This window comes from Suricata suricatta, chromosome 3 (genome assembly GCF_006229205.1).
Source record: "Suricata suricatta isolate VVHF042 chromosome 3, meerkat_22Aug2017_6uvM2_HiC, whole genome shotgun sequence".
Classification (NCBI taxonomy): domain Eukaryota; kingdom Metazoa; phylum Chordata; class Mammalia; order Carnivora; family Herpestidae; genus Suricata; species Suricata suricatta.
In genome coordinates this window covers 116,907,642-116,920,787 of record NC_043702.1, presented here as the reverse complement: position 1 = coordinate 116,920,787, position 13,146 = coordinate 116,907,642, and the positions used below count along the sequence as shown (strand labels likewise).

The 13,146-nt window shown below is 46.5% G+C and overlaps 1 protein-coding gene across 2 annotated transcripts in view; it reads right to left on the bottom strand.

Moving 5' to 3' along the window:
* Window positions 1-13,115, bottom strand: part of WDR26 (WD repeat domain 26) — a 36,460-nt gene extending 23,345 nt beyond the window's left edge. Inside the window, exons 1-5 of one of the 2 annotated variants that reach the window (XM_029934925.1) lie at window positions 12,398-13,115; window positions 10,689-10,788; window positions 10,483-10,587; window positions 4,594-4,730; window positions 1,312-1,409 (exon numbers count right to left, since the gene is read on the bottom strand). In XM_029934925.1, coding sequence (XP_029790785.1) covers window positions 1,312-1,409; window positions 4,594-4,730; window positions 10,483-10,587; window positions 10,689-10,788; window positions 12,398-12,786 — 829 coding nt within the window. In that variant the 5' untranslated portion in view covers window positions 12,787-13,115. The remainder of the gene's footprint in view (window positions 1-1,311; window positions 1,410-4,593; window positions 4,731-10,482; window positions 10,588-10,688; window positions 10,789-12,397) is intronic. The other variant, XM_029934924.1, reaches the window with a different exon arrangement.
* Between the last annotated feature and the right edge of the window lie 31 nt (window positions 13,116-13,146).

The following is a 13,146-nucleotide window of genomic DNA, read 5'->3' as shown; positions in this document are numbered from 1 at the left end:
CAGAGCCTGGAGCCTGCTTCGGATTCTGTGTCTCCATCTCTCTCTGACCCTCCCCTGCTTGTGCTGCCTCTCTCTCTCTCTCTTTTTTTAATGTTTTATTTATTTTTGATACAGAGAGAGACAGAGCATGAGAAGGGGAGGGGCAGAGAGAGAGAAGGAGACACAGAACCAGAAGCAGGCTCCAGGCTCTGAGCTAGCTGTCAGCACAGAGCCCGATGCAGGGCTCGAACCCACGAACGTGAGATCTGACCTGAGCCGAAGTTGGAGGCTTAACCGACTGAGCCACCCAGGCAACCCTCTGTCTTTCAAAAATAAATTAAAAATATTAAAAAAAATAATATGCTCCCTGAGTCCACCAGGTGCCCCAGGAGGGCTTTCATTTGTATGTGAATTTCTAAAATCAAATAAAGACACAAAGCAAAACAAAACAACAAAAAAAACCAAACCCACCAACACCCCTCCCCCAAAAGCCAGTGATGGAAAGAAAAATGCACAGACAACCGTGCTCCTGAGGGGACTAAGTGGCACTGTGCGTGCAGGGAAATCTAGAGATGGAAGGGGCCTGGCATTTTAACAGACACCCGTGCATTCTAATCCTTCCATGCCTCTCACCTCCCCGACCACACGGTTTCCTGATTCCTAGGATGTCTACTGCACCTCAACATGAAACGCCCAGAATAACATGATTTAGTCCAAAAGGGATTAAAAGGTCATTTATGAATAAAACAGTGGCGAAAATAAAACCTTCCCATTAATTTGGAAGTTACGTATAATAGATCTGGGGGGAGAGGAAAACAATTTAAATCTGGGCCTTCCTACTGAAATCAACAAAACATTTAAAACACTTGTACTTCGGTGGCGCCTGGCTGGCTTAGTCGGTAGAGTCTGTGGCTCTTGATCTTGGGGTCATGAGTTTGAGCCCAACCTTGGGTGCAAAGCTTACTTTAAAAAAAAAAAATGTACGATAACATCTTTAAAAAGGAAAAACAGTTGTTGTTTAAAGGTCTAGTTTATGTCCCTTTTCTCCAACTGCAGCACTTGCCCCGCAGAGAAAACAGGTGCAGGAGAGTGGCGGTGGGCCCTGCACCCCGGTCTCTCTCTCTCCCCTGACGGCTCCTGAGGGGTGTGCTGCCTCCCAGATTCCGTAGCCCAGTCTGGAAAGGGCTTCATGATGGATTTTCCCTTCTTCCCTACGTTCCTGCTTACTGCTCGCAAAGAGTACGTCCAGACACTAGGCTACCTGGCAAATTCTCAGTACCTATTTGTAACGTAAGCAAAAACACAGAAACCAAGAACGAAGACTCATCTTACTCTGCAGCTTGTCCAGCAGTTTGGAGCGAGAAGCCGTTCCTTTGCCCTCCCATTCTGCTTTTGCCCGGAGGTCTTCTGCGTGGCTGCACATCAGATAGCTACAAACATGACAGAGAGAGTGAGTGTCAAATCCTGTGCTTCGGATTAAACATAATTGGAAAATATTGATTATACTTTCACTGAGAAATACTTATCGAGAAGAAATCTCTACAAGTGGACCCAATTCACTAAGACAACCTGGAAACTGGACAGAATCCCTAAAACGCGACACAGCGTCACAGCAGCACGTGGAGTGTCGCCTGCTCGCGGATTAGTGCCATCCGTCAGCACACACGCAGTTCGCACTGTGCGGCGGCTCTGCTCCAGGAGCCACATGGACTACTTAACTCCCACCACTATCCGTGTGGTGCAAGTGCTCCCGTTCTATTCGTGCAAAGGAAGCGCCCAAGGCACAGAAAAGCTTCTGGAACTGGCTAAGAGGCAAAAATAAAGGGGATGTGAACCCAGGCAATCTGGGCTGCAAATGCTACTTTTAAATCCTACTGCCAACTCAACTGCTCCCCAGTCGTAAAACTCCAAAAAACCCCAAATAAAATGAAAAACCCTTCAATTTACATGAGGTTAATCAAACAACAACATACTTTCCAGCACTGATCATGGACGTCAGTAAGAAATGGTATGACTGGATATCCACCCTTGTGTCGTCCCGTGAAAGGCACCGCAATCCCAAGCGGGAAATCTGGGACCTGTTTCCTGGCTCACTATGTGTGCCAAAGGAGGCGGAAACGCCAGTCATGGATTCTAGAGAACATGGTGGGGGCGGGGGTGGGGTGGGAGTGGCAGAAGTGGGACCCTGACCTGGCTCTGGCCTCTCTCATGAGAACCGGCTTTAGAAGTAAGGGAAGTGAAGACATGATTCAGACTCAGCATGAGACCTGCCAAGGGACCCTCCTGCTGCCTTTACTCTGTCTGGGACGATGTTCTCAGACAAATCTGTTCTTCTCACTTGTAAAAAGGGTAAACTAGGGAATTAAGGATTAAATAAGGGAGAGTACCTGGAGTACTTGGTCCACTATTTGGTATGTAGGTAGAGCGTACTAAATGATGAGAAGTACCAGAAACCTCTCAGTTAATAGGAGCGTCGCCTCCTCTCCTTCTGAGTTGCAGAGAGCACACCGCACTTAGCACCCGGTCATTTACCCCCCTCTTCCCTGGGAATAGACCTACGTGCCCTCTTGCTATTCACTATACGGTGTCTTAGCTGATGGGAATTCTAATAGCGTGAGTAGTTTGACTCTAAATACCCCATAAAAAAGCCAGATATCATAAAAATTGTGATTTCTACAATAACTTTTTGAGAGTAAAATTTATCGTCAATAATTTTATGGAAAAACTGTTTACTTTGCCTGGGTGGCTCAGTTGGTTAAGTGTCCGACTTGATTTTGGCTCAGGTCATGATCTGACAGTTCCTGAGTTCGAGCCCCGCATCAGGCTCTGCAATGGCAGTGTGGAGCCTGCTTGGGATTCTCTCTGCCCCTCCCCCACTCACTCTCTAAAATAAAAAAATTGAAAGTAGTAATAAAATACACATTATACCTTAACGTTTCAAATGAACATGTTTACGGGAAACCATAGGGTGTATTTGACAGGAAGGAGAGGCCGAGAGGAAGAAACCCCAGGTCCGAATGCCAAGTCCAAACCTGGCCATCTCTGGGTCATTTCCTTACATGAAACACTGCAGGGACACACTGGGTGAAGTTCGTTTTGGAATAAAGGCTGTATGATTAAGTTACGTGTCTGTTACCAGACAAGACAAACTTTATCATGGGAATGTTTTTTAGGGGACACAGAAATCAGACCCCTTATCAGAGAGCTAACCAGAGAAGGTAGGTGGTCAGCCACCATATGCCAAGCGGCAGCCGCACCATTTTAAGAGGTGGCGGGTGTGGACCGGTCACTCTAGAATCAGTCAAGACAGGCTCTGGGTCTCAGCTCTCTGGTTTGTTAGCTGTATCCTGGACTGGGTACTTCACTTCTCTGACATTCAGTGTCCTTTTCCTCAAAAACCCTAAAACAAGCCCTACACCTCTCTGGGGGCATCGTTTTACCCATCATTTTGTATCTGGAAACCCCTTGTGAGTCAATGCGGATCCGATGCTGTGATCCCGTCTTATAATAAAAAAAAAGATGCTATGATGAAAAACATGAAGCACAGGGATGTGAAAGTGAAGGCCTGGTGGGTGGTTTTCGGAGAGGACATTCGGGCTGGGACCCTAGCAATTAGTAGCCACTACTCAAAGGTTAGATGAAGGGCATCTAAGATAAAGGGAACAGGCAGTGTGAGTGGCGTGGCAAGTTAAGGAATAGAAAAAACACTCGTTGTCACTGGAGTGAATGGATAAAGGAAAAGGTGGCAGGGAAGGACCAACAAGCGTGTGGGCTTGAGCAGAGATTCTGGATTTTAAGAAAGGGAGAAATGACTTCATGTATGGTTTTACTTCTGTCTGTCCTGCTGTGTGAACCGTGTGTCATCAATGGAGCAAGAGTGTACAGAGTGGGACTTGCGAGGAGGCTACGGGAATATTCTAGGAGAGCTGTTTGTGCACAGACTAGAGTAGAAGTGATGGAGATGAGAGTACTGGACAGATCTGGTATGCTTTGGAGTTAGGCCGATGCACGGGGGAGTGAAAGGGTGAAACACCTGCCACAATGGAGCTCCGGCTCTATCTGGACAAGTGGGTAGAAGGTCTTACCATTTACAGGGATGGGAAAGCGAGAGGAGGCTGGGGTGGGGGGGACCAGTGGGCTGGAGAGCTGTGGGGAGCATTCACTTGCCACACCCCAGAGACACACTGGGGACATCGGGCCGGCCGGCAGACACGCGCCGGGAGTGGCGAGCCTCCCCACGGACAGCATGTGAAGGCGTGGCCTGGAGCGCGTGCACCAACAGGAGGACACGCACACGGCTGACGCGAGGCTCTTACCCAGCAAGGGCCCGGGACTCGACAGTACACTCGAACAGAGACGGCTGACGCTTCGCCGGTTCTCACACGAGACGGCAACACGCGAGTCTCTCGCCCATGGCCAGCAGCCCTCTATCCTCTGCTCTGGCCCCAGAGCTTCCCCCTATGACAACAGCAGCTCGGACCCGTGCGTGAGTTTATCCAGACCAACGTGGTCCGAGGGGTCAGCAATATTCAGACGTGGAGCCCCGGCACGGTGCCCCTGCTGACCCTGGCGGCCCCTTCCCTGGTGGCCTGGGGGCCCGGCCGGCTTCCTTACCCGCTGAGAACGTGTATGCGCTCCGTGTTGTACTTCAGGGGCGTCAATTCGCAGCGCAGAACTTGAAGCGCCTCCAGGACCTTGCCGTCCTCCAGGTATTCCAGGTACTTCTGCTGCAGCAGCAAAAACTTCATCCTCTGACATGACAGAAAGCAGCGGTCAGGGGAAAAAAGTTGATGGAGGTTTCAGAAAATGTTTGTGCCTAAACAGAACAGTAGAAACCATTCTACTATGTCCTTTGAAAGTAACTTTTATAAAGCTTTACAATGACTCAAATATTTTGGGTTAACATAGTCACAGTAGACAAAACGTGACTTTGCAATTCCACATCTTAATAAAACTCTGCTTTCAACGCACGATCTCAAATGAGGTAAGACCATTTAGTGCCCAAGGCATCAACACCTGAAAACATGAACTCTGCCCTTAAAACATTCACTTAAAATTTTATTTCTTCTATGAAAATTCAGAACTATTCCAAGTATTCAAAATTCGTTTTAAAAGCCTGACTTTTATAATTGGGCATTTGGGGCTTTTATGCAACAAGTTTTGAAAAGACAAACTGATTCATGGAGGAATCACTTAAAAACTAGAATGCAGGCGCACACGGGAGGCTCAGTTGGTTAAGCACACGACTTGATTTCAGCTCAGGTCATGAGCTCAGAGTTCATGAGTTCAAACCCTGATAGTGCAGAGCCTGCTTGGGATTCCTTCTCCCTCTCTCTCTCTGCCCCTTGCATGTTTTCTCTTTCTCTCTCTCAAAATAAATAAATAAGCTTAAGGGGAAAAAAAAAATAAGACTGAGCTGAAACATCTGCAAAAGGATTCCATTTTTGTACTTGGGGACTGGTAAGTAACAGCCTGAGCTCTGGAAGCACTAAACCGTGAGGCAGACAATTCTCAGCTCTTTCCCCCCAAACCAACCAACCACTTCCAGCTTACTATGAAGCACTGTCACATTTAGTTTTTTCCTGGAATGAGTTTGGTTCTAACTCTTTTTACTGTCCCTTTATTATTGTACGTTTGAAAGTGATCATTGTGATCTTAGCAGCTTTCTGGCTAGAAAAGACAGAGTCTTCTGAGTACCAAGGGGAGACTCTTACAATCGAAACCTGCTGCTTAGTGGGGCTCTCTCCGCACCCCTACCTGTGGTGCCTGAGCACACTGGGTGGTGCAGGCACAGAGAATGTCAGGCATGGTCGAGACCCCACGGAACTCAGTGGCAAAGATTTTAAATCTTTAGTAGTACTTAAAAGAAAAAAACAAACTATAGCTTCTTCTTCTTCAGGAAGAGGCTTACTTGGAAAACATTAAATATATATACACTGCTGTCCTCAAATGGTGTCGAGAAATTATCGGTTCTTCTCAGAGCTTTTGAGAGCACCATGAACCTCTCTACACGGTTTTTTCTTTATTTTTTAATGCTTATTTATTTATTATTTTAAGAAAGCACGAGCATGGGAGGGTCAAACAGAGAGGGGAGCACAGATTCTGAGGCAGATTCTGAGCTGTCAGCACAGAGCCCGACGTAGGGCTTGAACCCATGAACCATGAGATAATGGCCTAAGCTGAGGTTGGATGCTTAACTGACTGGGCCACCCAGGCACTTCTACATGGTTTTCTATTAGGGAGTATTCAGAAAAAAAGGCATAGGTACAAGTTTAGAAAAATGGTTTCTAGCGAAAGTAAACAAACCCTGTCACCTAATCAGGCCTACATTTAAACATATCTTTTATAAGATACACAGCATATGTTTGGTGAGAATCTACAACTTAAACTTGTAACTGAAGAATGACGAAAAAAATTTCAAACTTTAAGAGACGCTCCTACAACTCTAGAAAATTTACCCTTCTCCAATTTTACTGCCTAACGATGCTTCAGAAACAGATCGGTTACCAAGAGGTCCTGAAAAGTGTGCTGTTGTACGTGGAGCCTAAAGTTAACCTTTCTGTGTCAAATAAAAAAATACTTTCAAGTCCACCAGGTGACAAAACCCAAAAAACAACTTAAAAATAAAAGAATTTTAATTTGAAGTTATCCTGGACATTCTCATTATTTTATCTTCTGAAAAAAATAAAAACACTTTATGAAATGTAGATTTTATAGATTTCCATTTATCGATATACCATTACAAGTTTCATTTCCAAGTCTTTCTAATTCAAATTTGAGGATTGTGTTTAGCTGCAGAATTTTCATTTAAACACCACAAGGATCCGGCCAGTATGTGTACTTACTGCTTCACTAAGTTTTCTTGGCAATTGGAAATTTGGAGAAAATTACTTTTGAAAACTCAAGGTGAATCTTTATATTTTGGGTATCCATCATTAGGTCCAATGTGTGTAGGGACAGTGCCCTCAGTGGAATTTTCCCACCAAGATCCTCTGAGAGCATGTCCCTCTCTTGCTAGGGGGAGAAACAGCCTGGACGCCGGTGGGAGGACGCTATCAGAGGCCGGGGTGAGCACACACCCTGGACAGACAGGGCGTGCTGGACACAGTGCACAGACACTTCTCTGGGAGCCATTTTATCCAGACTGAGATGAAGAACACCCACGAAGGGGCATAGAGCCCTGGTCGCGTGCGTGGCAAGTGACACGCCACTGGCCAAGCACAGCTAGAGATTTGGTTGGAAGAGAAAACATTTATTCTCCTAAAAATCAGTTCAATTTGTATTTGACATGTATGAGAAGGATGGAGAGTAATACTGTTCTTTTACATCCCAAAACTGTAAACACAACTTCAAGAAAATTAACATCATTCACAAAGGATGTTTATTATTTACTGAAAAAGTTTGTAGAAATTAGGCAAAGCTAAAGTTGATGAGCTGGAGATAGAGTATTACTAAACTTTTTATTTTGTTTTAAGATCACAAGCTTCTCAAATAGGAAAGAAGGAAAGAGACCGATAAAACAGGCTCCTCCTTCTGTCTTCTCCTGGCTCCTAAGGAGACCTCCATGAGAGATTCTTCTGTCCTCGGATCATCTCTCAGCGTCCTTCCGCCCAGCATGTCCCCTCTACCCCTAACGGTAACAGAGGCATGACATGGACAGGGGACTCGGGTGGAGACAGCTCCACGTGGTGAACCCTGTGGCCCCCCCATCCCACCCGGTATGGGGCTGCTGCACTCTTGCCCTCCATGCGACTGTCCGGCATGTGAGCAGAAGGAAACCCCTGAAGCTGCACAGGAAGTCTGGTTCTCCCGGGCAGCCTCCTGGCGAACTCAGGAGTGCTTCTGACTAACTCTGGAATAAGGTTATAACTGAGTTGTAGCAATTAAACCATGACTCAGAGGAAAGGGGAAATGAATTCTATTTAAACCATGGCTTTAGAAGCCCCTCCCTATTTAACTTTAAAATACACTAGTTAAGTTCTGTGCCTCAAATTAGCATTTGAACACTTCTCTTAAGCACGTTTCTGGATACTAAAAAATACATAAAACATTTAGACTGAGTCTCCCATGCTACTGGCCCCTGCTACCCACCCGAACTCCCCGGACATGCTGAACCATATTTGAACCCAAACTGACAAATGTTGATTCATGAAGCTCACTTTCCAGAAAGTTCAGAGCAAATTCTGCTATTTCTGGTATCGTCTGACTAGAAACCAATTAAAAATATGGTATGTGGGGAGGTGCAGGGTCAATAAAAATATTTGAGTTTAAAAAATAAAATACAGGGTGCCTGGGTGACTCAGTTGGGTTAAGCGCCTGATTCCTGATTTCAGCTCAGGTCACCATCTCGTGGTTTTGCGGGTTTGAGCCCCAAGTCAGGCTCTGCATGGAGCCTGCCTGGGACTCTCTCTCCCCTTCTCTTTCTGCCTCTCCCACACGCTCTCACTCTCTCTCTCCCCCAAAATAAATAAACTTCAAAGAAAAGTTTAAAAAGTAAAATACAATTTTAGTCTAGACAAAGTCATCAAATGTGTCTGAGCATACAATTAGAATAATGATGCTAAAAGAAAGCTCCAAAGAGGGGTCTTCTGTGGTTTTATTACAACTACGCTTGGGCTAGATCATCTTCTGGAGATGGAGAGGGAGAGAGGAGCAAATCTGAACACAAATTCAAAGGGTGAAAAAATGCTGAACTGAATCTTAAACCTGGAACCCTTTTCTTGTATAAATACCTAAAGAGTTTGGTGGCGTGAGGCTCAGCCAGAGATTTAAGCTTCATCTTTTATTAGATCCTAGAATGTTCTATATAGACTGAACAGGCTGTAAAAAGAAAGGATTCCTCCTCATTATCTACTACTACCTTTCCTGAGTTTACATGTTGCTTCTAATGAAGATTTCAACTGAGACAGTCTTAACCTAAATCCAAGACACAAGCCCCAAATTTCTATTATCAAGTAGGAAAAAATAGGAAATGAGCCTACCAAAATTTATTAAATTACAAATATAATTTGAAGTGAGGCTTACAAAAGGCAAATAATCCTCCCCAAACCCACATACTTGTATTTTTTTGTTTTTATTTTAGGGTCACCTTCCATTCTGCCAGAGCTAATCCCTTATAAGAAACTGCTCTATTTAAAAATACTTAGGGTTTTTTTTTTTTTTCATTTTGTTTCTCTGATAAAACCCAAACACAACGACTGAGGAAAACATAATTGCTGGAAAACTTATGACCCTTTTAAATATACATGTTTAATTTCTGTGTTTTCATTTCTAATATTTGACATGGAACTGATTATTTCACAAGTTAACTTATTATTTTCTTATTCAATAAGTAAAAATTTTAATATTTAAGTGTTCACTGAAAATATATACATATATATATATATATATACACACTAGATCATCAATTTAAACCAATCTGCATTTGTTCATACTCTGTACCTTTAATTCACCTGAAGTACATTCCCTAGGATTATATATTACTGCATAAAATCATATTATGAATTTGAAAACTCTTTTGTAATTAAGATTCACACACACACACACAGCCCAAAAACAAAAATAAGAGGCCCTATTAGGTTTACAGACAAAGGCAAAAAGATTAATGTTTGACCTAATTAAAAAAAAATAAAAAGGTACCAGTAGTCACTAATATTTAACAAACAGCTGGTTTCTCTACTTCACTTCCTATTGGTGCTCCTTCCCTCCCCCACCAGACAGGAAACTGCTTTTGACAACAAATGAATCAGCTAGAAGTTAAAAGGCCAGCGGCCAGGCAGCTGATTCTTCTTGGTTTCCAATCACAAGCCCTTAGAAAAACTTATCCCCTCCTCTCCCTCACCGACATCTACACAAGAATTAAAGTCCTCTCAGTATAAAGGATTCCTGAATCCGGAGGAGAGGGGTGAACTCGTGGCAAGAAGGCCTGTGAGCAGAGCCCCGTGGTCAGAGTTGCTCACAAACCCTACCAGACTGATGTACACGGACCAACTCGGGCACTGTCCATTTACACGCCTGGACTGCAAGAATGGAAAATGGCGAGCACACCAAAAGAGCTGGCCTGAGCTAACTCTTATTCCCCAAAATGAAAAAAAAAGACAATTAATGTACCAGCTACTGAGGGAGGGTTACAGGATACATCTCCTTTGCTGGCACATTCGGTATAAATAATGAAAAAGCAGAACTTATCTTTGATTCCACAAATATAAAACTGCTCCTAATAGCACTGAGAGCATGAACATCTTTCAATTAATGGTGTAGAAACTTAACTTATGGGTTCAAACAACACACTTATTAACCATGATTTTCAAGACATTAAACATGATTTTCAAGACATCAAACTCGAAACTTTAAATCATTAACACTCATTGCAGTTTACAAACTTAACTCTACAAACTCTAACAATTTTTAGACTTTATCTTTCATAGGTAGCAGAAGCCTAGAGTTATCAATAACCTACTAAAATAAGCAAGAATGTGAAACTAAGAACAAAAGTGTATTTACCACAATTATTCCCAACAACGTTTGAGAGATTTCAAGCGCGCCTCTTACCACAATAGCATGAGGAGAATGCACTAAGGGCTTTAGTTCATTCAGGTCATTTTCTGCCTGCAAAAATTGGTATAAAAGAAAAACAGAAATGTCACAGAATGCACATTCAAATATATAATTTTAGCAGCAGTCACACAGCTCTATATGCCCTACTTTACCTTATCCCAGTCTCCTTCCATGACATGATTTCGGAATTTGGTAGCAGAAGGATGTTCTAAACGACATCCTGACTCTTGCATGAGGAGATCAACAGTCTGGCTGCAGGAGAGATACAGTGTAAAAAAGACCTGGCCAACTTTAGGGTTCACCCTTCTAAATAAACTAACGTCCATAAAAACAGTTGCAGAGGTTTTCAAGCTAAACTCATGATGAAGAAAAAGAAAGTAAGAAATAGCTTTTCAATGTGCTCGGCTCAACAAACTTATATTTTTAAACTGCCACCTTCCTACGTTTATGTCAAGTTAAAGGCCTTCTTGAAACCAGAATTAGGGTTAAGATCTTCCGATGTTTACCATGTAATTCCTCATAAGTTTAGCAAACTAGGAAATCTCCAAAGACACGTTGTAACTGGTCAAATAAAGGAAGACCCAGGACACATACTAACCACCTTACAACGCTTCAGAAGACAGAAACTGTCAGCTCCAGACAAGGTGATCCGGAGGACCCGGGCCAGGGGAGGGCCTTACATCCAGACAGTACACTCGCACGGAAATTCTACTAGGTCAATCTTTGAAATTAAAATAAATCCAGCATCAAAAATCACTCTCTTTCTCGCTCTACTAAAAATAGCAAATTTACTATGGTGTAGGTTCCAAACGGTCACGAGTTATTTCCTCCTGCTGCTGTCAGCTTGCTTCTGGTCTCAGTAATATGTTCTGCTCGCATTTACAAGATCTGTTTTCATACTAATCCTTTTCCTCAGGGAACAAACGAAAATCTTTCGAAGATGTGTGTGTGTCTTTGAGAGCTGGAAAGATTGATCAAATGTAGTTTCTCTCATCAGATAGTTCGATTCCTGAGACTCTCCTCATCACTTTACATGTTAGTGTTTATGATTCGATGTTTTCTTGCTCAGCTCTGGACGTTTTGCCAGAGAACCAGATCAGTGAAGTCACTTCTAGAAAGTGGCCCCCCCCCCCCCACTCCACCCCCAGAACAAATCTATGAATCCAGAACCACAGCCAGGCTGGCCCAGAGCTCACTGGGGCCCTCCAGGGCACCCCAACCCACCCCACCTTCCACCTGGGGAAGGTTTCCTTTGTGTGCACAGCCTGGGGGGTTGTGGCCCAGGTCGCTGTCCACCTCCACCCAGGTTAAGGCACGCCAGGCCACCTGCATCGCATCTACACATCAGATGTCCCTTTTTCACAGGCAATGGCTTTCTGGGCCCAGACAGGGCCTGGGGCAGTTGGTGGCAGGACTCCTGCGGGTACACAGGGGCCTTTAAATGACAACAGGGTGTCCCACTCGTCCATTCCCACCAGGCTTCCTGCAAGGCCTCCCTCTAAGCGTCCTGGGCCCTCTGTTTCTCCGAGCACTTGTAGGTGACTGTCCTCCGGGGCTGGTGCTCTGCCTGGGGGTGCCCGTCAAAGCGTGGGGGGGGGGTAAGGGGCTGTCCCACAAAGGCGCCTCCCGCATACACTTGAAAAATAAATCCTCCCAGGTTCATTATTTCCAGCGGCTCCCGTCCGCCCCTCCCCCAGCCCCCCCCCGCCCCCCGCACACGGACACACTCCCGCATCTGTCCAGACGGACAGACAATCTCCCGGCCCCCTCCAGTTCCCGCAGCCATCCTGCCCGCCCCTCTGCCAAAGCGGCCCCGGCCCCCCCCGCCCGTCCGCACCGGCCGCCCAGAAAGGACACTTACTTGAGCCCTAGGCCGTTCAGGTGCTGTCCTATTAGCCGAATGACATCCTCGTCCGACTGCGACAGCCGCTTCTTCTTCTTGAGGCTGCTGCCCAGCTCCGGGGTGGCCGAGGACGCGGCGGCGGCGGCCGAGGCGGCGGCGGTGGCGGCGGCCGCCCCGCCGGGGACCCCGTTATTGACGTTGAGGCTGTTGCTATTGTTGCTGGCGGCGGAGGGGGCGGAAGGCAGCAGCCCGTTGGCGTGGGCAAGGTCCCCCGCGGACGACGACGACGACGGGGACGACTCCCCGTTCTGGGCCGACAGGCAGGCCAGCTCCTGGGTCTGTCCCTGGCCCCCGCCGCCCCCTCCGCCGCCGCCGCCTCCTCCTCCTCCTGCCCCGTTGGCCTGCATGATGCCGCCGCTGACCAGGCTGTGGCCGCTACTTCGGTGGGGGGCGGCGGCGGGGGCCGCGGCCGGGGGCAGTCCCACCACCACCACCACGGAGGAGGAGGAGGACGACGACGAGGACGACGAGGACGGAGGGGAGAGGCCTGCTCTGCCTGCGGAAGCCCCGGGCTCTCCTGCTCCCTCCGCCGCCGAGGCTCGGGGTTTCTTCCGCGGGGGCGGGGAGGCTCCGCCGGCGTCCGAGTCGGAGGAGGAGGAAGCGGAGGCCAGAGTTTCCTCGCCGAGAGAGGCCGTGGTGGGAAGCCGGCGGGGCGAGGCGGGGGCCGGGGGAGGGGGCGAGGGGGCCGGGGGCGGGGGAGGGGGTCG